Source organism: Aethalodelphis obliquidens, unplaced genomic scaffold (assembly GCF_003676395.1).
Source record: "Aethalodelphis obliquidens isolate GAN/ISIS:26980383/991018 unplaced genomic scaffold, ASM367639v1 scaffold26, whole genome shotgun sequence".
In the NCBI taxonomy this organism is placed as follows: Eukaryota; Metazoa; Chordata; class Mammalia; order Artiodactyla; family Delphinidae; genus Aethalodelphis; species Aethalodelphis obliquidens.
This window is the reverse complement of record NW_020837970.1, coordinates 2,247,578-2,272,522: the sequence shown is the minus strand read 5'-3', so window position 1 is coordinate 2,272,522 and position 24,945 is coordinate 2,247,578. Positions and strand designations below refer to the sequence as shown.

Sequence of the window (24,945 nt, the reverse complement as noted above, 5' to 3'; positions counted from 1 at the left end):
GGGCTTCAGTGTCTGCCCCCAAAACCCTGAAGCAGAGAGGGGTCTAGAAGATGATGGGGACGGGGGAGCAAAGTGCACCTTCAAGTCCCCTTCACACCTCAGGTCCTTTGGGCCTGATCATGCTGGGCTGGGGGGCAGTCGGAGGGATGACAAGGGAGGGAGGGAGGAGATGGAAATAGTTTCCACCCAGCATGGTTGAAGGTAACTATCAGAGAAAAGGCAAGCCATTTCATATCCATAGCCTACCAATTTCAATTATGCCAAAAAAAAAAAATTGTGTACTTAGAGAAAGCCAGAAAAGGGGAGTAAAAAAAGAAAAAGAAAGACCCAAGACGAAAATAAGTTATGTTGTCAGGGATTATTAGGATTATGAATCCTCTTATTCCCCCCCGCTATTTATTTTTGATGTTGCCAAACAATTCATACAAAAGAAAATCAACACGTGTGCCAAATTCCATACACAATTGATACACATATGTAGTTTTTTTGGTGTAACATCTATGTTGAAACATGGGTTGTGTGTATATACACATAATGTATACCTGTAAAAGCAGAGCTAAGTTTTTATACACTCACATTCTTCGGGAATAAAGCAACGACACTATTCTGATAAGATGTGTTAGAACTGCATTCATATTTACACAGTTTAGAAAACCTTGAGGGATCATGGGTTCAAGGAGTAATGTATATCTTGACAAGGCTTTATGACTCAACTCTTTTCTCCTTTCTGGAACCATCCTAAAAATGTAAGCTGGGTTTGAAGATCACATTAAAAGGAGCATAGCATTTAGTCGGATACTATCAGAAAGCGCAGAGTATAATATTAAAGACAGGTCAAGCACCTACCTAGCACCTACCTACCTTGGCATTATCTTCCATGTAATTAGAAAAATGAAAATATCCATGACGAAACATAGACAAGTCTGGAGCATTCTCATCCGAGGAGAAAGATCCGTATGCTTCCTTTGAAGGAGCTCTCATGAATGAAGACAGTGTCCTCTTATTTCTTTTTATTATATCTGGGAGGCAATTTATTATGTTCTAGAGTTTGAGCCTGCATATGGCTTTTTTTGTTTTTTGACTCAGAGGGACATTTTCAATAATCTCTCAGAAATGCCAGATCTTAAATACATGGAATTACCAAAATATAATAAATCACAAAGCAACTTGAAAGAAAGGTTGTTTAACAGTAATATCCTAGAAGCTTATGAGGTGGGGACTTTGCCACATGAAACAGATCTGAGTTTCCAATAAAATACTTGGCTCTTGGCTCATTTCAAAGTAAAAGTTAAAATTTTTCTCATATAAAATTAGGATTAAATGAGTTTGCCCTCCTGAAAACCCGACAGCAGGAGATTTTTGCATTTGAAGTCAGGATTTGGGGAATTATGCTCTTACTTTGGAAGTTACAAAGACCAACAAACACTAACTCTTTTGTTCTAAATTGAGAATATCAGTTATGGATATTCAAAACTAGGGTTTACTAAATTTTATGAAATTAGAAGCAAGAGCAAAGCTCAACCACTCTATATAGTTTTAGTATTGAGCATATCCCAGTGTTACTGAAATTATAAAATAATGTGCTAAAGATTGGGCAATTTTCTATGAATAATAATTACCCATTCTTATTGCTGCTTTAATTTATTATAGTCAAATTAGAGATATTATTTATAATGATTTCTATGTTGAAGTTTAGTTGTGTTCAGTTTACTTATTCTCACATCCAATGTGTTACTTACTCTGTGAGGTTTGAGTGTCTATGAATTTCTTTATCAAGGCATCAGTTGTTTGGGTATAAAGACTGAGAGCGTATCTCAGAGACTGAAGATCTGGGCTTTTCTCCAAGAAATTCTTTTTCAGGCCATTTCCTCCTGCATGAAAGTATTGCTAAAAAGAAAAAAAATAATGTAAGCAGAGGCATTTAGAAAGAAGTATTAGATGAGGGATTTTATTGCCATAATCGTGAGGCTCAAATGGAATAATACAGTATGATCAACATGAGGTAGATACAAAGAAATAGCACCAGCTGGCCACTGCCAAGTCATCACCACGTAGTTCAGGTTCTCTCAGTATCTCTGAAGTGTTGCTCTGCATCACAGACATCAGATCCTCACAGCTTAAGACTCTTCCTCTCATTCAACACTTAAGTTAAAGAAACGGGATCATGAAGATGCAGTGGCCAGCATGCTTACAGAGTGCCAGGTTTAGATACTGTGTCAACTTGGTTGTTGACTTCCGTTTCCAGAACATGAGAAAAACATCCAGGGTTGTCAAATTTCATAAAGAAGGTATCTCCTGGTCATGTATTTTCTAGATACTAGTTTGCAATTCTAGGACAGGTGCCCACTGCTCCCATCTTCCCCATGATCTAATCACACAATGGTGCACACATAGGCCAACGTGAGGATGCACAGTGGTCCTTGGAAATCCAACATCTCCTGAACCTTGTGTCTGAGAAATGCAATGAAACAGAGTTTCTTTCTTCTTCTTTTTTTGCTCTTGTCGTCCAGCAAACTCAAAGCATTGCAATATTTATAGGTAAGGTAATAGAGAACATATATATTTGACAATAAATGAGGTGATTGAGGGATACGAGCATTTCTAATGCTGCAGGTATTAAGCACAGACATCACTTTGGAGGACTCACTAGAGATACGTGATAGGACTAAGGATGTTATTTCCCAACCATTTAGAGATGATAATGTGTTTATAGTATTCTATTAATGGTAGATAAATGGTTCTCTCTCTCTCCCTGTACCAACAAAGCTAAACTACACCCTCATTGCAACCTGCCTCGTACAATCTAGGATTCTCACAGAATGGCATGTTTTGGAAAAGCTCAACAAATGATTCTGATACACTCTCCTAAATGGATATATGTTATCCCTCTATCCCACTTCTTAAAAATTTCTGAGGTGAAACATGTCAGTGAACTGAAAATTCATAATTGTCTTAGTTTTCTTCCCTAAGTAGAAACACATTCTGAGCATTTGTAGGCATCTGAGTGTAATTTCACAGACCGTAATGTAGAGAAGACTAAGGGCACAGGCCTGAGGAAGTAGGCAATGGTGATATGATCTGAAGAAAGTCTGTTACAACTGCAGACACCGTCCTCCCAAAGAAAAACCCATGGCCACTTACAGTTCCTTTCCACTCCAGCTGGGTGCACTGTGAAAACACAAGCTGCACCTAAAGCTACCTATGGTTATGAAGAGGAGGCACAGCAAAATGGGAAGAGCCTTTTCTTATTTTTGAAGAGTCAACAAAGATGTAATATTTAAACTTGTTCTATACCTTGATCTTCTTATATAAATGTTAAAATATTTTCACATGTAGAAAGTATTTATCAAAGACTGAGAGTCTGGAATTGTTTCAGGTGCTTTGGTGGATGAAAAAAAATATCAGAGTTCCTTTCTTTAGGAAAGGTGATATGATACTTAAAGTGGAAAAATATTAAATGAGTGTATTGAAAGGGGAAGGTTTCACTTGGACTTGATTGTTTTTCCTGGAGGAGTGGTGGGGTGAGCTCTGGAGCTCTGTTTACGTAATGACCCAGGGAAGTATCAGATGAAATAACATACCCTAACTGTAAAGAGCAGTGGGATAAACTGAACTAGGACTAGGTGGCATCTGTGGAGGGGAAGGCATTCTCCCTCTCAGTGTTTCCCAGACAAACTTCAGTTTTGTCAAACCTGAGCATAAGTGCTGGAGAATTAAATTAGTAAAGTACAGGAAGAATAACGAGCAGCAGCTACAATGATGTTTCACGATCTCCTGGCAACTAAGAGTTGTTAGAAATGCAAATTAATTATTTCTGGTGGGATGCAACTGATGACTGTTTTGTGGCTAGATCTGTTTTGCCTCTATTTGTAAATTTATTTCAACTTTCCTCATTGCTTATCTTTGTGTGTGGTTCTTGGAAATCTTCTTTGAGCCAGTTATAAGATCTTACTGGTTCCCTCATTAATTGATGAGTTAAATAATATTCTGGACAAGTTTTATAACTGCATGAATGTCACAGTTATACTCTAATTTTTTAAATTAATTTTTATTGGAGTATAGTTTATTTACAATGTTATGTTAGTTTCTGCTGTACAAAAAAGTGAATCAGTTATACATATACATATACCTACTTTTTTATATTCTGTTCCAATATAGGTCATTACAGAGTACTGAGCAGAGTGTTCCCTGTGCTATACAGTAGTTTCTTATTAGTTAACTATTTTATATATAGCAGTGTGTATATGTCAATCCTGAACTCCCAATTTATCCCTCCCCCCTTCCCCCTTGGTAACCAAAAGTTTGTTTTCTACATCTGCGACTCTATTTGTTTTGTAAATAGGTTCATTTGTACCATTTTTTTTAAAAGATTTCACATACAAGCAATATCATATGATATTTGTCTTTCTCTGTCTTACTTCACTCAGTATGACAATCTCTAAGTCCATCCATGTTGCTGCAAATGGCACTATTTCATTCTTTTTATGGCTGAGTAATATTCCATTGTATATATGTGCCACATCTTTATCCATTCATCTGTCAGTGGACGTTTACGTTGTTCCCATGTCCTGGCTATTGTAAATAGAGCTGCAATGAACATTGGGGTACATGTCTCTTTTCGAATTATGGTTTCCTTTGGATATACGCCCAGGAGTGGGAGGATGATATGGTGGTACTACTTTTAGTTTTTTAAGGAACCTCCATATTGTTCTCCATAGTGTGGCTGCATCAATTTACATTCCCACAGTGTAGGAGGGTACCCTTTTCTGTGTTTTTTAATCACAGTTTCAATTTCAGTACTTGTGATTGGTTTGTTCATATTTTCTAATTCTTCCTGGTTCAGTCTTAGAAGGTAGTATCTTTCTAAGAATTTGTCCATTACTTCTAGGTTGACTATTTTATTGGCATATAGCTGCTTATAGTAGTCTCTTATGATCCTTTGTATTTCTGCGGTGTCAGTTTTAACTTCTTTTTCATTTCTAATTTTATTGATTTGAGTCCTCTCCCTCTTTTTCTTGATGAGTCTGGCTAAAGGTTTATCAATTTTGTTTATCTTCTCAAAGAACAAGCTTTTGGTTTTACTGATCTTTGCTATTGTTTTCTTTGTTTCTATTTCATTTATTTCTGCTCTAATCTTTATGATATCTTTCCTTCTGCTACCTTTGGGTTTTGTTTGTTCTTCTTTCTCTAGTTCCTTTAGGTGTAAGTTTAGATTTTTTACTTGAGATTTTTCTTGTTTCTTGAGGTAGGCTTGTATAGCTATAAACTTCCCTCTTAGAACTGCTTTTGCTGCATCCCATAGGTTTTGGATCATCATGTTTTCATTGTCATTTGTCTCTAGGTATTTTTTTATTTCCTCTTTGATTTCTTCAGTGATCTCTTGGTTATTTAGTAACCTATTGTTTAGCCTCCATGTGTTTGTGTTTTTTACTTTTTTTTCCCTGTAACTGATTTCTAATCTCATAGTGTTGTGGTCAGAAAAGATGCTTGATATGATTTCCGTTTTCTTAAATTTTATTGAGGCTTGATTTGTGACCCAAGATGTGATCTATTCTGGAGAATGTTCCATGTGCGCTTGAGAAGAATGTGTAATCTGCTGTTTTTGGATGGAATGTCCTATAAATATCAATTAAATCTATCTGGTCTATTGTGTCATTTAAAGCTTGTGTTTCCTTATTAATTTTCTGTTTGGATGATCTGTCCATTGGTGTAAGTGAGGTGTTAAAGTCCCCCACTATTACTGTGTTACTTTCGATTTCCTCTTTTATAGCTGTTAGCAGTTGCCTTATGTATTGAGGTGCTCCTATGTTGGGTGCATATATATTTATAATTGTTGTATCTTCTTCTTGGATTGATCCCTTGATCATTATGTAGTGGCCTTCCTTGTCTCTTGTAACAGTCTTTATTGTAAAGTCTATTTTATCTGATATGAGTATTGCTACTGCAGCTTTCTTTTGATTTCCATTGCATGGAATATCTTTTTCCATCCCCTCACTTTCAGTCTGAATGTGTCCCTAGGTCTGAAGTGGGTCTTTTGTAGACAGCATATATATGGGTCTTGTTTTTGTATCCATTCAGCAAGCCTGTGTGTTTTGGCTGGAGCATTTAATCCATTCACATTTAAGGTAATTATCGATATGTATGTTCCTATTACCATTTTCTTAATTGTTTTGGGTTTGTTTTTGTAGGTCCTTTTCTTCTCTTGTGTTTCCCACTTAGAGAAGGTCCTTTAGCATTTGTTGTAGAGCTGGTTTGGTGGTGCTGAATTCTCTTAGCTTTTGCTTGTCTGTAAAGCTTTTGATTTCTCCATCGAATCTGAATGAGATCCTTGCTGGGTAGAGTAATTTTGGTTGTAGGTTCTTCCCTTTCATCACTTTAAGTAGATCATGCCACTCCCTTCTGGCTTGTAGAGTTTCTGCTGAGAAATCAGCTGTTAACTTTATGGGAGTTCCCTTGTATGTTATTTGTTGTTTTTCCCTTGCTGCTTTTAATAATTTGTCTTTAATTTTTGTCAGTTTGATTACTATTTGTTTCAGTGTGTTTCTCCTTGGGTTTATCTTGCCTGGGACTCTGTGCCTCCTGGACTTTGGTGGCTATTTCCTTTCCCATGTTAGGAAAGTTTTTGACTATAATCTCTTCAAATATTTGCTTGGGTCCTTTGTCTCTCTCTTCTCCTTCTTGGACCCCTATAATGCAAATGTTGGTGCATTTAATGTTGTTCCAGAGGTCTCTTAGGCTGTCTTCATTTCTTTTCATTCTTCTTTCTTTATTCAGTTCCACAGCAGTGATTTCCACCATTCTGTCTTCCAGGTCACTTATCCGTTCTTCTGCCTCAGTTATTTTGCTACTGATTCCTTCTAGTGTATTTTTCATTTCAGTTAGTGTATTGTTCATCTCAGTTTGTTTGTTCTTTAATTCTTCTAGGTCTTTGTTAAACATTTCTTGCATCTTCTCAATCTTTGCCTCCATTCTTTTTTCAAGGTCCTGGATCATCTTCACTATCATTATTCTGAATTCTTTTTCTGGAAGGTTGCCTATCTCCACTTCATTTAATTGTTTTTCTGGGGTTTTATCTTGTTCCTTCATCTGGTACATAGTCCTCTGCCTTTTAACTTTATCTAAGTTTCTGAGAATGTGTTTTTTGGTCCACAGGATGCAGGATTGTAGTTCTTCTTCAAAAGCTCCACTTTAAATAGGGTTTCTCCATTGGCCTCTGTAGCAGCTTGCACATACTGATTAAGTTGTTAGCTGTCTGTCTGTTTCAGAGCTGTTGCCTTGTCCTTTTATTTTCAAATGCTGTTGATTTGGCTCAGTGTTGGCAGGTAAATGTAATGTCTCTAAGGCCAACTACGCCAGCTGCGGCAGATCATTGTAATTCTGTTTCTTGTGCCATGTTCTATCCTTTTAACTTACAATTGAAACTACCTGCAACTGGTATGACTAATCCAGTCCAATTAGAATTTTAGTATTTAAGAAAGTTAATATTTTCATTGGTACTTGTGTAGAGGTTGAAGGATTTCACATTATTTTAAATAATTAAAAAGAAAACTAAATAATTGAAATACAGTATTTTAACTTAAAAAGAACTAATCTCCCTGTAGGAATATTACCTGTTTTGGCTTGCTACATTTTCCTACACCTTGTTAACATTTAGTTAAATAATGAAACATAGAAGCAAGGACACTGATTTTAGAGTTTGGAATCTTTTCTCAGCTCTGCCAATTACAAGCAACTCTGTGGCCTTAGCCAAACAAGTTAAACCTGCTTAGCCTCTGCTTTTTCATCTGTAAAATGTGAATGATCATTCTTGATGTACCTAACACCCAGGATGCTTATAAGGATCAGGAGAGAGAATTTACGTATACGAAAGATGACTGAAATAATGCAAACACTATTTCAGTCTATAGTCTACAAATTCCATAGCATTCTCTTCCTTCAGTTCTCACTTTCTCATGTCCAGCTTATTTGCTTAAATTCAGCTAAAGAGGAATTAAGGATCATGTCTTTGGCAGCGGAATTAAGGATCATGTCTTTGGCAGCCTGGGTAGCATCTACTGCTTCGGTATAAGAATATCTTTCTCATGAAGTCTCTGCCTTACAGTATTTCCTTTGCTGGGCTCCCAGCAGACATTGAATCACTAGCTCTTGAGGCTACAATTCTTTTAAGTAGTAGTACTCTTTCTCCTGAATTCCTTTTCAGTCAACATTATGGTTAGTGCCTTGTAGTATAGTCAGGGCGAATTTCAGAATCAGAAAAGATAAGAGAGTCTCAAAGCAGGTAAAGCAGGTGTAGCATGGGGACCCCAGAGAAAAAGTTGGGAAATAAGGAGACTGAAGACCTGACCTCAGACTCTGAGGTTCAGAAGGACCAGGGTCAGACTCTGGTCCTGGAGAACAAGATAATGATGTGGATCTTGGACACCAGGCAGTAGTTTTTTCCTGAAGAGCAAGGCAAGTGTCTGGTGGCTGAGGCTGAACTAAAATATCATTGGATGACCTGGGAAGGAAAATGGGATAGTTGAGCTGTCAACACGTAGATCAGGGGGATCTGCTTGGGGATCAGGATTGTCCCAGAGTTTGGGCAGAACTAGTCCTGCAGGAGGTGGTCATTTGTCCCCACCAAGAAGAATTAGAGAAATGCTGGGGTTAGGAACAGGAGCCAGGCCTGTCAGTACATTGAATGCCATTCTCTATTTTCACAGAACATATTTTTCTTGTGCTCTCTCTTAGAGTCATCCATTGACCTTATAAAATCCATGAAGGGCTGAATTCTGATTTTAAAAATCTTACTTTTTTTTTTTCATGGTGTGCCTCAGAGTTATTTTTTCTACTATCACTTCCTTATTTGTAGCCATTAGTGCTTCTATAACTCCATAGGGTCAGTCATTTCTTATTCATATTTTTGAAAATTATTTTCAAAAAGAACAGGTTTTTTATTTTTTCATGTTTACCATTAAAAAAAAAGATTTTGCAAAATGTTTATACTTCCAGCCCATACTCTGGCTGCATCTTTAGAAACTCCATCACTGTCATCTCACTGCTGAAATTCACACTTGCCACATTCCACCAGGTGTCACAAAATAGTCACCTCACAAATTTCATTTTGCAGTTTTTGATACTGAAGCAGCAAAAGATGTCCTCTTATTAAATGCTGAAACTACAAAAGTCATGAAGTAATAGTGTTTTGAAGGTGTCCAATTGTTATACAAATAGAACTCTGTTTTAATGACTACCGTTGCAGTGTCTGTTTCTATCCAGTGAGATTATTCTGTGCTTGGAAAATGGCTTGTGGTAACTCACAGTTCTTTGCTAAACTATTCACACATCCTTGATAACAGATGCTTCCCCAAGTGAAGTATTGAGACATTGGACACAGTCCAAATTTAGGAGATGAATTAATTTTTCACTCTTTAATAAACTTTCACATATAAATATAAAATTTATGTATATAAATCTATAAAGAATCACATGAAAACAAAGAACTTCTAAGTTATGTTTTGAGATCTGCCTATATTTAGCCCACAATTCAATAACTTTTGGTTAACCTCTGGCTATGAAAAATTGATGAACACAATGCAATGCCTTTGCGTTTTCAGCAGAAAACTAAATTATTGTCCTTACTAAGAGAGAAGAGAAAATTGATCTTTCCAAAACCATTTCAGCAAGCATAGAAAACACAAACGGAAATTCTGTTAACCCTAAATCCCCTATTTAACTGGGCTTTGGGGGTACATGTCTTTCTTCGAAAACACCTGTTAAACGTAGATTTCAAACACATTTTCTAAAGGCAGACAAAGGAAGCAACTCTAAGGGCAGAGCAATATGGATGTAATAATGACATAGTATGGCCTAAGTCTGACACACTCCCAGAATGTATGTGTACAACTGTCTACTGTGTCTATGGATGGCACAGCTCTACAGACATGCATATGGGGGTACCTTTCTCTGAGGGTACACAGAGAACTCTGGATCCATATCCAGGGACACTATAACCTTACCTTGATGGTAGCCAGGACCACCTCCATTATAGTACACTGTCTCGGTGTCAGACCCTTGGTATCCTCTCGAATCATGTGCTCCTGGAAAACAAGTGAAAAACTGCTTATAAAATTACCAGTTCATTTATTTAACAACTGTTTTCAAACAAAATCTGTATATAATCCCTGTATGCAGATATTTCCCATTTGAGATATCTTTTTCATATGAACACATTTTAGAGGATGATTTTGTCAGATATTTACTAAAAATCCATTTTGCCAAAAGAAGAAATGCTTTTGAATGTTTTAATTTTAAAATGCTTTTAAATGTTTACTTAAAAAGCAGTGCTTTGCATAGGTGGCTTTATTTTTCACCTGCAAGCCAATGGTAGGGGAAAAAAAAAGAGATAAACCTGGAAAATGTGTGTCCAAGCTTTTCCATCTTAATTCCTGCTTTCTGTCTGTCACACAGAGGAAGGTCCATCATGTAAGGGATTTAGGAGGTAAATTTTAGCCTCATTCAATTATCACTGATAAAACCTACTTTAAGTATAATGCTCCCACTTTTTCTTTCTCGGACACCCTTAATGCTTAGTCATTACCAGGAAAATTCCTAAAGAATTAACTGATTTCGGCTCTGGAGATTTTCTATATTTTAAAGTCATTTTTCAATATTTTGGAACTGATTTCCATATTAACAATGCATTTTCCTCATTGTTCACTATGAACTCTCTATTTAGAACTATTTTAGGGAAATGATGGTAGAAAGTTGAAGACAACAATAAAGGAACTTTGTCTAAAAGAAAAATTTAGAAATTCCTGACCCCCATATTGATATAATCTCCCCAGGGCGTCCACTCTTCTATGTCAACAACATTCAACAAATATTTATTGAGTGCTTATTATGTGCCAGCACTGTTCTAGGTGACAGATATATTGTTTCATGAAAGACTTTTATCCTCCTGGAACTTAAATTCTAACTTATGTAAGTGCCTCTTTGTGAATTAGAAGGAAAGCTGATGTAGCTCTGAGAATACATGACTTGGTCAAGGGATCAGTGCTTTTGGCTAGTAATAAAAGGTGCCTCTTTTTCTACAGGGCACAGCTGCACATCAATACATGTGGCTTAGCAAGTGTTGCATGGTCCCTAAGTTGGCTGTCATTCACTCCCTTAGTGGGACAGTTTTGTGCAATGTACGAATTGTACAGTCACAGACAGTGGCTCATCCTTCTATTCTAGCCTTTGTCTTACTCTGTCATTTAGTAGAGGCCATGACCTTCTGAAGATAATCTATATGTTTTACTCACTTCTGCAGACTTTCAGTGCCTATCTTGGCAATTATCACCTGCTAGCCCCTCAATATGTTTTTCATAATTGAATTGTACTTCTTCAGCATATCCTAAATGATTCAATATGCTTGAATGGAATCACACTCCTTTGAATATTGTTGAAAACATGGTATAATGCTGGACCCATGATATACAATTCTGCATCTCACTGCCTCTTTCTCGGATATAGGGATTTCAACACAAACATGAGTCCATTTAATATTTTAAAAATATTTAAAAAATGGTTGAGACCCAAAAAAAGGATGGAAATTTTTTGCCAAATTATAGAGAGAAATGCTTTACTTTATATTAAATAAATCTCTCTGACTTCATCAATCTTGACTGGCTTTTTGATGAGGTCAGATTATTTTTTAATAGATGCTAATACATAATATATGTTAGTGCTATAGAAAAATACAATTCTTGCAAGAAATGATTTTCTGGGATTTAGCAATAGCTCATTGAAATAAGGTAGTCTCTGAAAAAGTCTTGTAATGAGTTACTCCTTGCTTGCATAAATTCATAGTCTCAGATGTATTTTTAGTAACTGGTTTTGATATTGTATCACCCGTTCATAAAGATGTATTCAGTTTTTAAAAAATGTTATGCCAAATAAATCTGATCCCATAAAATAGTGATAAGTTGGGCATACTTAATATACATACATTATAAAGTTCCAGAGGATGAAGTAATATAGAATATGTCAACATCTGAATAAATGTTTGCTTAATGAATTAATCCTAAATCATAATCACATGCAGAAAAGCAATTAGTTTCCCTCATTGTTCTATTTTCCTTGTTCTTTTAAGTAAGGTAGTCATTTGTTAATATTTCTATATAGGATTTCTGAATTTACTCATCAATACAGTTATTTCAAATGATGCTTTTCCTGTGGATCAAATATGCTTTCAAATTAATACATGAAAATGAAAAGACCCATGATTTAAAATGAAAACATTGAAAGTAACATTCTAGTAAAATATGGGAAAACAGCTTCATAAAATTTGCAGTTCTGCCTAGAACAGAACATAGGAAAACATTCTGACATAAATTGTACCAATGTTTTCTTAGGTCAGTCTTCCAAGGCCACAGAAATAAAAGGAAAAACCAAGAAATGGGACCTAATCAAATGTACAAGCTTTTCAGCCACATAGCACAGGGAGATCAGCTTGGTGCATTGTGACCACCTAGAGGGGTGGGATAGGGAGGATGGGATGGAGATGCAAGAGGGAGGGGATATGGGGATATACATATAGCTGGGTCACTTTGTTATAAAGCACAAACTAACACACCATTGTAAAGCAATTATACTCCAATAAAGGTGTTAAAAACAATAATAAAAAACAAACCAAAAAATGTACCACCTTTTGCACAGAAAAGGAAACCATAAACAAAATGAAAAGACAACCTATAGACTGGGAGAAAATATTTGCAAGTGATGTGACTGAGAAGGGTTAATTTCCAAAATATACAAACAGCTCATACAACTCAACAATAGAACACCAAACAACCCAATCAAAAAATGGGCAGAAGAACTAAATAGACATTTCTCCAAAGAAGACACACAGATGGCCACAGGCACATGAAAGGATGCTCAACATTACTAATTTTTAGAGGAATGCAAATCAAAATTACAATCAGGAATCACCTCACACGGATCAGAATGGCCATGATTAAATCTCTACAAATAAGAAATGCTGGAGAGGGTGTGGAGAAAAGGAAATCCTCCTACATTGTTGGTAGGAATGTAAGTTGGTGCAGCCACTATGGAAAACAATATGGAGGTTCCTCAAAAAACTAAAAATAGAGTTGCCATACAATCCAGCACTCCTGGGCATATATCTGGACAAAACTACAATTCAAAAAGATACATGCAACCTTATGTTCATTGCAGCACTGTTCACAATAGCCAAGACATGGAAACGACTTAAATGTCATTGACAGATGCATGGATAAAGAAGATGTGGTACATATATACAATAGTACTACTCAGCCATAAAAAAAGAATGAAATAATGCCACTTGCAGCAAAACACGGCTGGAACTACAGGTCATCATACTAAGTGAAGTAAGTCAGAAAGAGAAAGACAAATACCATGATATTGCTTACATGTGGAATCTAAAATATGACACAAATGAAGCTATCTACAAAACAGAAACAAACTCACAGACATAGAGAACAGACTTGTTGCCAAGGGGGTGTTGGGGGAGGAATGGATTGGGAGTTTGGGGTTAGCAAATGCAAACCATTATAATATATAGAATGGATAAATAACAAGGTCTTACTGTGTAACACAGGGAACTATATCCAATCTCCTGTGGTAAACCACAAAGGTAAAGAATTTTTAAAAGAATATATATATATGTATAACTGAATCACTTTACTGTATAGCAGAAATTAACACAACACAATAAATCAACTTCAGTTAAAAAATTTTCAATTCTGTGTTTTGGCTAGAGTTTTAATTTTTTAGATAACAATATAGAGGGCTTATTGCTCTGTAATTCAAATAATAACAACTAAATGGACCAAAAATTTAAAAATCAAGGGACAATAATTGGAAAACATGATTTAAAACTAAGTTATTTTTCCATCACCTGTGGATAACACGAATCTGTTTTTAGTCCTTCAGATTATTTCAGTCTTAATGAATTTAACTCTTTTAGGACATTTTATTCATAATTTGCTTTTAGTTCATTATAATCAAAAGAGAATTCACTGAATTGAGGAAATTTTGAGGCCATGAAGGGACCTAAAGTGTGATGTTTTCTGTGGACTCCGATTTTTCCCAGGTAGCGTGCATATGCCCCCTGAGGATCCGGTCTCTCCCATTTAGTGTTCATAAGATTTGAATGGGCTGCCTGCACCCCCAGCTCAGGGGTGGGTGGGTATGTGAATTAAGCCAAATAGCATATGCCATTCCCCAGGCCACAGTAGTTGGCTTGGGAGTGGTGAAAATATTCTATTAGAGTTGATGATGTGCCAGTGGATTTTGCTGGAATTCCTTGCACCAAGGGGGGGGGTGTTCTTTTTTTTTTTTATACAAGATTTCAAGTTCAAAAATGTTAGATATAAGCAGAGAACCATCTTACAAACAGGAAGGGAGGTTTGTTAAAGCAGTAAGTCAAACAAGGAAAGAGCGGAGTTGAGAGACAGTGAGTAACTGGGTTCTGTAACATTGTTTCACTTCCTAATCAAGCAGTGATGGAAACCAGAGTTATCCCAGGAGTATAAAGTTTCATGGAGCAATGAATTCCTTTCTTGCTTTTGTTAGTGTGGCTTTCCATCACTTGAAACTGAAATAGTTATAGCTGATATAACAAACATTCAGTTCAGAAAACTGAAGCTGGGGGAGATGGAATATGTTTCCCGATGTCACACAGAATGCTAGACACATAGCCAGGGCTATTTCTTTTGTAATAAGCCACTGTGATGTTTCACTTTCATGGTTTTCTATGAGAAACTTCAATACTATATAAATCCATTTTTCAAAGTAGGGACTAGAAATGTCAGGGAGGTAATAAGAGGAATGAAGAAAGCAATGGAGATCAAGATCCAAAACGATAGTTTGACAGTGACATCTACCTTCTACTTTCCCTCTGAACCACCGACATCACTGAATACCTGTGAGAATTTTATGTCATGGTTATGTCTTCTAAATGGATTATTGGCTTTTAATGTTTTTCTGACAAAGGGGATAATGAAGGTGATATAATAAAGTACTGACATTATAGGGCACCTATTTTATCTCAGTAAGTAATTATACAGTCAAATGGATATCCTTTGCCTGTGTTGTACACACAAAACAGTGCCAGTGATACCTAACCCTGAGCTGCCAGCTGGGGGAGGAAGCAAGATAACCTCTGTGAGTGGGAGGTGGCATACTCTTGACAGGCACCATGCAAAGATAATGCATGCATTAGTTCATGTATCCTCACAACAATTCTCTGAACCAGGTGCTAACATTGTCTGGATTTTACAAATGCCAAATCTGAAAATTAGGTTAAATACTTTGGGCAGTATCACATGCTTGGAAGCAGCTGAGGTAGAATTTGAGCCAAGGTGGTCAGTATCTGGAACCCACCCCCATGCTATACTATATTCTAATAGGTAGTAATGGAACAGGAACAAATATTTCAGCTACAGGCACAATGTTGGCCTATATGTAGTCCACTGATACATGAATGGATAAAAAACGTGGTATATACTTACAGTAGAATATTATTCAGCCTTTAAAAGGAAGGAAATCCTGCCATGTACTACAACATGGATGAACCTGCAGGACATTATGCTAAGTGAAAAAAGCCCGTCACAGAACTGCAATATATATTTTAACCAATCAAGTTCCTATTCTAGAGGGGAAAAAACCTGAGGTTCCCTGCACAACTGCAAAGTCTTGTGAGTCTCAAGCGATAATAAAAGGTAAGGTTATTTATACAGCAAATCCTTGCTGTAATGGGGTTGATTATGTCGACGAGTTCAATGTCTGCTTTGATGAGTTTATTTTCCCGCATTAGGTTTCTTGCCTTAAGAGTTCTCTAGACTTTTCTGGATTTCTATGAAGCATTCTTTGCCTTTATTCATACAAAGTCAGTTTACTGTAGAGAAGAAAATATGCTCTCTAATTTAGTCTAATTTAAAGCAGTAATGCTTCATGCTTCAACACAAAGTCAAAAATTCCCAGTTGCTCTACGAATTGGAAAATATGAGAAATATGGAGTGTGGGGAGAAGAAGACAGTACAATTCAGTCCCTAAATTTTGATCTGATTCATTCTTAAAGCAGATTGTGAGATCCCAGACACACATTCTCCTATAGTCCTGCCATATTCAATACCATTACTAATAGGAGGTTGGTTTCTCAGAGTTGTAGTCAGCTCATTACTTTTCATAGACAACTAGTAATTGCTTTATTCTTATTACCTTCAGTTTGGATAGTTGTCCCAGATCTTTAGCTGCAATGAAAATCATCTGGGGTCCCTAGAGACACACACATAGAAAAGGAGAGAAGAGGACTCAGTCATAACTTCGGTAACTCTCAAAGTAGAAATGTAGTCAATAGACAATGTACTCTATTTTTCTTATTATATTTGTGACTTTAATGCCATAAGCCCTTAACTGGTCTAACTGGTCTATTTTACAACTTGGATCAAAGATATCTAGTACTGCTGGCAATACAACTATCTTCATAGGCATCCTACTTCTGGAAGTTTTAGTCTGAGTTACTGAATGGGTTACTGCTAGTGTATCCAGCTTAGTGTAGTGTATGTATGACCTCAGAGAGCTTTATCTTTTCTTTCTTTATTTGTAGCAGAGGCAACTACTTCCCTCCACTCCCCACCCCCCAAAATTAATCTATGCAAAATGTCAAGATCCACAGGTGAAGAAGGTGGAGCTAGTCCACCTGACATGCCATCCAATCTCTCAGAGCCCTGCCCTCGTAACTCCTCCCTCAGCCAGAGGTTTTCCCTAGTACCCCAAGGCCCTGGGGAGAGCTTGAAAAACATCAGAATAAACATCAGAAGCACTACTAGAATACTCAACAGTAGCCTAGAATGTTTTCACAATAAGGAAAACCAGCTATTCTGAAGTAGTAGTCTCCATGTTTTTATTGGAGCCTGTATATTCATTGAGAAATCCATACTTGGAGATCTTGATGTTCGAGAAAATTGAGGTGATGGTTAGCTTTCCTAGGGAAGATCTTATATCAAAAAATGAAATGTCATATACAGCATTTCTGCTATTATAACATAGATGTAGTCTTGAAAAAACTTATATTCTATAAAATTGTGCATTAGAAATAGTAGGGCTTTTGGGGAAAATAGGAGGGGGCAGTGCAAAGTCCATGCAATTTTGTTACCAAAGAACTATCAAAAACAATAACTGCTACTTTGGGAGACAGCATGAACAGCTCAAAGGGAGCTCAGTGAAGCTGGTGGCTACCTCGAGGGATATTAAAAATGTAAAAAAAACCCCAAACAACAGCACAATAGAGTATAACGTGGGCTGAGACTAATGCCTGCAGAAGTGGAGCTCTGAGCACAGGGTAGCCTGCCATGTGTGAGAAGCTAGGTGCATGTATCTGGATACAGACCAATGTGCAAGTATGCCCCCTTCCTCTTTTTTATCTTTTTAAAAACAGGATGAAAGGGCTCCTGCCTATGTAGCAGCCAAGCTGAGTGCTCTTTCCTTTTCTGCTGAAGTATACACTCTTCTGTTATATTCCCACGCCTCTCACCTAGAAAAATTTACTAATAAAGCAACCCAACCTGCACATTGCACTGACATCATTCCTCTATTGGCAAATTAAGTGACAGGTCACTGGTGTTACAGAAATGCATTACGTGTTATAGCAGAATAAGGGGTGTGTGCGAATGTGGGGTGTGTGTGTGTGTTTCTGTATGGGATTTGGCTACCCACACGTGTAGGCTATAATGATTATACCATACACTCATGGCATGAAGCAAAACTCAAAGTGATTTATATTTAACACTCACTGTCTGGCCGTAAATCAACACAAACATATGAATCTTTGCACCTTGGAACACTTTACAAGAAAACATTTTCTATATAATCTCACTGGATAAATATGGACTGAGTGTGCATGATTAATGGTGTCAATATATATTTTAGTTTAGTTTACAATTACTCATTATTTGCATCAACTTATCGTCCTCAGTCACAGACAAAAAAATTATTCCATAGCAGGTGCTTGTTAGGGTTATTTCTTTCCTCGCTTGGCTCAGGATACGCTGAGTTAGCTGGACAGGGTATCCACTTGACCACTGTCTGACTTTTGCTGCCAACTGATCTTTCTGGTTTTGATTTCACTGTGTATGATACAATCACATTCTTCAAATGCACTAAAAGATGTCTCCTGTATTAACCACGAAGTGCGAAGGTGATAGATAAAAGCAAAAGGGAAAAGTAAAAAAAATTCCAGATAGCAGTGTTGGCTTTATCTTCTTCAACTGTAAAATTGCAGAAAGAAACACAGCGGGCATATTCTATCAAAAATGTATTTCCCTGGGGTGGGGGTGGGTCATAATAAAATTAAATAAAAATTACATGTGTAGACCAGACAACTCTACAAGTTGAACTTTGATACATTTGTTTTTCAAGAGATAACGTTTGAAATGTCAAGCCAGTGTGAAGTATGACTGCTATTGCCACTATTTAAAATTGATTTGTGATGGGGGTGCGGGAGGATTGCATTGGGAGTTTGGGACTAGCAGATGCAAACTATTATATAGAGAATGGATAAACAACAAGATCCTGTTGTTTAACACTGGGAACTACATTCAGTATCTTGTAATAAGCCATAATGGAAAAGAAAAAAATTGATTTGTACAAGGTGATGTCATTGGAATGATCATTGCTAAGACACTGTATACCACACCCTTTTTCCCAAAATGAATTTAATTACTATTTCATCTGGATCAAAACCATTCATTGAAACAAAAAACAATTAGATGGGCTATTGAAAATATAATCAAATGTTAGTTCGAATACTTACTGTTTGATCTGTCAGAGGAGGGAGGACAATTTGTTTTTCTATTTTGTTGAGAACTAGCTTCCACAGTTCTTTCAATATTCGCTTCAGGACTGTTTTCTCACAGATTTTTGCTGAGAGACTTAATCTGAAATGAAATAAAACACACAATCACTTATAAGTCTCTTATTGAGGTATCATTTGATTGATCAGAAATTCACATTTTCAGCACTGATATTCAAATACCTGAATAGGTCTTTATAATTTTCAGATGCTAAATTTCATTTCATTTACGGAAAAAAAATACATAATATCAAAAATCTGTTTCATCATATTATACATCATTAGGTAATTCACTGTTTGGTAGAAAATGAATTCAGAGTATTTCCTTTCTTAAATTGCATCCTAAACTGACATCAAGGCTCCCAAAGTACACAATTTTTACCTGCATTCCAGACTTGTATTTACTACATGCTCCATGTTCATGGTACAGGCCAAACACCAAAGAAGCACATTTTCATCACTATCTGGCACTGGACCAACATAACAACATGGCAAACATGCATATGATTTCACTCAAGAGCAAAACTTTACCAACTTTATTTTCCAGGTTTATTGAGACACGATTGATATATAACATTGTGTACGTTTAGGGTGCACAAGATAATGATTTGATATATGTACATACTATGAAACAATCACCACCATAAATTTAGTTAACATTCATCACCTCACATAGTTATTTTGTTTTGGCTTGTGATAAAAAGTTTTACTCATAGCAATTTTCAAATATATAATTTAGTATAGTTTCCTATAGTTACTATACTACATTTAGTATAGTTTCCTATAGTTACTATACTACATATATCTCAGGACTTATTTATCTTATAACTGGAAGTTTGTACCCTTTGACTCCCTTTACCTATTTCCAGCCAGCACAAATTTGTTCTCTGAGTTCAGATTTTCTAGATTCCCAATTTACCAACTTTAATAGGTTTAAGGTATTTCTTACAAATTCTTCTCATGGTGAGATAGTGATGGTAACATCATCTAGCATTTATATAACACTTTAATTTAGAAACCTCTTCTGCAGATTTCTCATTTATTATATGAGTATCTAGTATATCCATTTTAGAAATCAAAACCCAGCTCAGAGACATTGGGGAACTTGTCTAAGGAAGTGAGGCTAGTAAGTGAGGGCCGAGAGCCAGTACATTGTCCAATGCCCCATGCTACCCTTGGTAAATGTACTTGTGTGTGAAGGCCCAGCAATACATGAAGGCACAGTGCTGCATAAAGATTTACGGAATGTACCATAATATGATGCTGAACTCTTCGAGACTCCTTTAATAAGAGTTAATCAAACCTGTTGCACAGAGGGCCAAAGGTGGGGGTCATATATTTGAAGGTAGCCTCATGGACTTTCTATAGTGCTACTAAGTACTCTGTACTTTTGGACTCAGAATTTATAAACTGGGTTCTGATAGAGACAGAATTGACTTTTAAATATTTAAATATATAATTAACATTTAAGGAATTAATATTTAAAGGCATGTGATGTGTGAGAGGCAAAGGGAGAGATTTCCCAAACACATTTTCATGTAGAAGTATTTCTCCTATCACTGCTGTGTATAGATACCTAATATATAAAAGTACACGCAAGTGACCTCCTCTGGTTTAAGAGGAGAGTTGGGGGTCCCTGAGGCATAGCTATGGAACTCTGTAGCCCCACTGGTTTGGAAACCATTGTTCAAAGGTGGTAGTTTTAGCTTCCTGGTAGATAGGTATTCACTATATGAACATAGGGTGGAAACCAGATGATGTGTCATGGAAGAACAGCAGAACCTACCCTCAGAGAAATTCCTAGGATGATTTAAGACACAACAAACCTGCCCATTTTACAGCAGATGTGTCATTTCCATTTCCAAAAGGTCTGAGTTTAAAAATTGATCTTGTTTTTATGGTCAGCTGATGTACTTGGCATGCTAACTAACCCTGTTTAAACTGGAGCTGAACCAATAGGAATAAAATTGTTGACATGTTTGCAGCTCTGCATGGGATTTCTGCTGGCTGGAAATGGCCCTTATAGCTTGTTTTATAGAGTGGTGAGGTCTTGATGGAGAAAATGGAGCATAAAGAAATATGATGTTTTATTTAAGGAGGCTGCACAAAGAGAGTCTATACATTTATAATATAACAATTTTTAAAGGGATTGTCTCAAAACCACCTTGAAGACTTACTTTGGCCCTTAATCATTCATTTTAAATAACAAAAAATAGAGGGGAAATCTAGCAACTGCTTCCTTAATTTAGTCAGCGTTAACCAGCTTGATAATGCAAGCTGAACACATAAATTTTGGAACCTGAGCTATCTATTTTGGCTGACCACAGAACCAATTAATCAGACAATTTTCAAATGCCATGTAGACTAGCTGCTAATATGATTTCCTGTCACACAGTTGAGCATATTCTCATGAAAACATATCCAGCTGCTTTTCCTACCCCCTGGAACGCCCATCCCCTATTTCCATACATCTAAACCCTAACTGCCTTTAAAGAAGACCCAACCCAAGTGGACTTTCTACTGACCATCTGAACAGGAGATTATTACTTTACACCTTATTGCATTTATTCTACTTTTCTTATTTTTTCTTTCTAAACTCTTAGCTCCTTGAGAACAGAATATCTAACTTTTTTAAAAAAGTCCTCTAACAAGTGGCTTTATGGCTGTACATTCTGTATTAGCCCAGAAAATTTCCACAACTCTCCATGCCTCGTATAATATCTCTTTCCAAAATTTTAAAATCTTTTACAATATTTTAAAGCTCATTGATGTTTTTCTATTTTTATATACTGTTTCTTTCTACTAAGAATTAGAGGAAATTACATACATGATGATATGATAAAGTATAATTAGAAAGAGAAAATAAGACTGAGGAAAATAAGAATCTAAATATCCTGAAAAGAAGAGCCAACCCACTTTATGTATTAGCTCTGTTTTATAGATGATGAAATGGATGTAAGGTCCCTCAACTAGTAGATAACTGTATTAGGATAACTTCAAACTTTTTGTATGTTCCACAACTTTGCTTATAGCATATGCAAAAATAAACAGTTTTGTCAGTGATCAATGATGTATCTCCAAACTGCTGCCTGGAATTCCAAAAACAGAAGGCATTCCAGTAGGAGTTTTAAGAAGATCAGGATTGCTTTGTCCTGCCCTCCGCTCACCATCACATTCACAACTAAATGGTAGTTTCTGTGATTCAATTAAGTCTTGTCCATAGAAAAGAGCCATATACGATGACACAAATTTCAAGGGGTTATATAGGAAATGAGGTGATAAAAGTGTCTATTAGGAAACTAAAGATATGAAGACGCCTTTCTCTCTTTCTTCCTCTTCTCTCTCTTTTCTTCCTCCCTTCTACTTTTTTCTTCTATGCCACTTGCCTACCTGCTTCCTGCTAAGCTACCTAATTACCTATTCACCTATCTTCTAGATATTTCCCCATAGCAGACAGAAAATAAGACTTAATTTTTCTACCAAATACTAAAACTAAAGTGATAAGAACATTAGTCTTACTTACGCAGTAAGGTTATAAGCAAAGGGAAATGGAATTAAGGTAGAAGTCATAAATATATAGAAGAGGTTCTCCTTACTAATTCCTTCTTTGTTATCCTTATCTTTAAGGAAAGGTACTGTATCCCTCTTATTTATCTTGGTCTCTTTGGCATTAATTAATTTTCCACAACAATATTAAATGAGGTAATATATGTAAACTAGTAGGTATAATACTGGTCCCATGGTAGGCATTCAAAGTTATTTTTTGCTTTTCTACCTTCAGTTCTGGTTTTAAGTATCACCATTTAAGAAATCATACCTCTTGCTGCTTTAGATCAATGGTTGCCAACTGTGAATACACTTTAAAATGTAGGTGCCTGGACCCTACTCCAAACTTACAAAATTAGAACTTCGAAGAGGAGGGATGGAACAGAAGCAAAATAAACCAACCTTTTGGTTCAGAACACTGTCTTAGTTGGTCATAAAGACCTTCATTCCCACCCACTCCCACCACTACTGGACTGGAATCTCCATGGAGTCAAGGACCTTGACTCTCCTCTCCATCATCACTGTCCAGTGCCTAGATTAGAGTTTGAAACAGGTGGACACTCAGTAAATAGTTATAGAAGGTGGGGTGAGGCAGCAATCTACTTGCCTCTGAGCTGAATTAACTGTAGTCACATTTGTGCTATTCTCTTCTTCAGCAGCTTTCTGACATGAAATCAGATATTCTGGAGTCAACTCAGTCTTTCTCCATGTCCAAGAAGTTGCAGAACAATATGTTATCTGAGAAGCAGGAAATCCTAAATCTCTCTATGCCTCAGAGCAGCAACCTCCTTAGTTTTCCATACTTATTTCCTCTCCATTTTTCCTTTTCTCTACATAGTCATTCCATCTAGTAATGAATTAAGAGTTTTTCTTTTTTAGTGAATTGATCTATTTCTGTAGAAGCCCTTTTAAAGCTGTCCTACATAGAGGAAAATATGTTTTTTTCTCTCAAATCCATATCAGGCAAATTGAGGGCAGCAAATAAAGAGGAAACTGGGTAGAACACTTACATTTTGTCCAAGAAGTCCATGAGAGGTCTTAATACAACCTCTGCATCCATGGCTGTACTGTTCTTATTAGATGCGGTATTTCCAGTTGCTCTCATTTGATTTAGTTCAAAACTCATCTGTTTTATGCACTCTTCAATGATAAGCTGGAAACTGAAAATAAAGAATATAAATTCTGGAATAAGAGCAAACATTTATGCCTTCCTTTGCCTGTGTCTGTTAAATTCACCCCAGGGAGTTTGATCTGTTTGCAATGGTGTGATAGCCCTTGCTCATTAGTTTTCAAACTTATTGTTTAGCTGCAAAAAATTTTGCTGCAATGAAAGCTTACTTAGAACGCTTATATGTAAAGTAGGTAAGACTGATGCTTTTCAGGTCGAATTAACTTGAGTGGGAGATCATTCGGCTCCCATCACTCACAGTAATAGCTGAGATGTCCCTCTGAGCATCTTTTGGAAAAACGACTGTGAGTGACTCTTGTCTGGGTACACCTTCTTCACTTAGCCTCTGGGACTCCACACCCTCTTTAGCTTTCCTCCAACCTCACTAGCTGCTCCTTCTCCATTGTCTGACCTCTAACTATTGTAATAAGGTTGCCAGACTTAGCATATTAAAACACAGAATGCCTAGGTAATTTTAATTTCAGATAGTGAATAATTTTAGTGTAAGTATGCCCCATGTGATACTTGGGACATATTTATACTAAAGATTGTCCATTTTTATATGAAGTTCAAATTTAATTGGGCACATGCTGTAGTTTATCTGGCAACCCTACATTGGCAATCCCACCTCTAGGCTCAATCCTTGGACCACACCATTTCTCCATCAAAAATCACTTCCGTGGGGCTCCCCTGGTGGCACAGTGGTTAAGAATCCGCCCGCCAATGCAGGGGACACGGGTTCGAGCCCTGGTCCGGGAAGATCCCACACGCTGTGGAGCAACTAAGCCCGTGCGCCACAACTACTGAGCCTACGCTCTAGAACCTGCAAGCCACAACTACTGAGTCTGTGTGCCACACCTACAGAAGCCCACAGGCCTAGAGCCTGTGCTCCGCAACATGAGAAGCCACCACAATGAGAAGCCTGCACACCGCAATGAAGAGTAGCCCCCGCTCGCTGAAACTAGAGAAAGCCCGTGTGCAGCAACGAAGACCCATGCAGCCAAACATACATAAATAATAAAATAAAATAATTTAAAAAAATCACTTCCTTGGCAATCATATCTAGTCTCATGATTTTCTTACCGTCTGTATACTGGTGATTGCTAAATATACATCTATAGATATGACTTCTACTCTAAAATACAAACCATTATTAAACCGCCTATGTGGCCTTTTTACTTAGATAGAAGTCTAATGAATTCTTCTCATCCAATCTAATGAAATTTTCAACCTCTAATCTGTCAGCAAATCTTTATGAAGTATATTAAATCTGAGGATCTATTATTACTTCCACAAAGCTACTGCAGACCAAGCCACCATTATCTTTCACCTGAACTTGTGTAATAATTTCCTACATTATCTCTCTGTTCAA

The 24,945-nt window shown here is 36.7% G+C and overlaps 1 protein-coding gene across 1 annotated transcript in view; it reads right to left on the bottom strand.

Moving 5' to 3' along the window:
• Window positions 1–202: 202 nt before the first annotated feature.
• Window positions 203–24,945, bottom strand: part of LOC113629025 (protein unc-13 homolog C) — a 340,801-nt gene continuing 316,058 nt past the window's right edge. The window contains exons 22-27 of the mRNA XM_027123068.1: window positions 23,416–23,565; window positions 18,821–18,944; window positions 16,228–16,284; window positions 9,999–10,079; window positions 1,740–1,887; window positions 203–1,019 (exon numbers count right to left, since the gene is read on the bottom strand). Coding sequence (XP_026978869.1) covers window positions 847–1,019; window positions 1,740–1,887; window positions 9,999–10,079; window positions 16,228–16,284; window positions 18,821–18,944; window positions 23,416–23,565 — 733 coding nt within the window. The 3' untranslated portion in view covers window positions 203–846. The remainder of the gene's footprint in view (window positions 1,020–1,739; window positions 1,888–9,998; window positions 10,080–16,227; window positions 16,285–18,820; window positions 18,945–23,415; window positions 23,566–24,945) is intronic.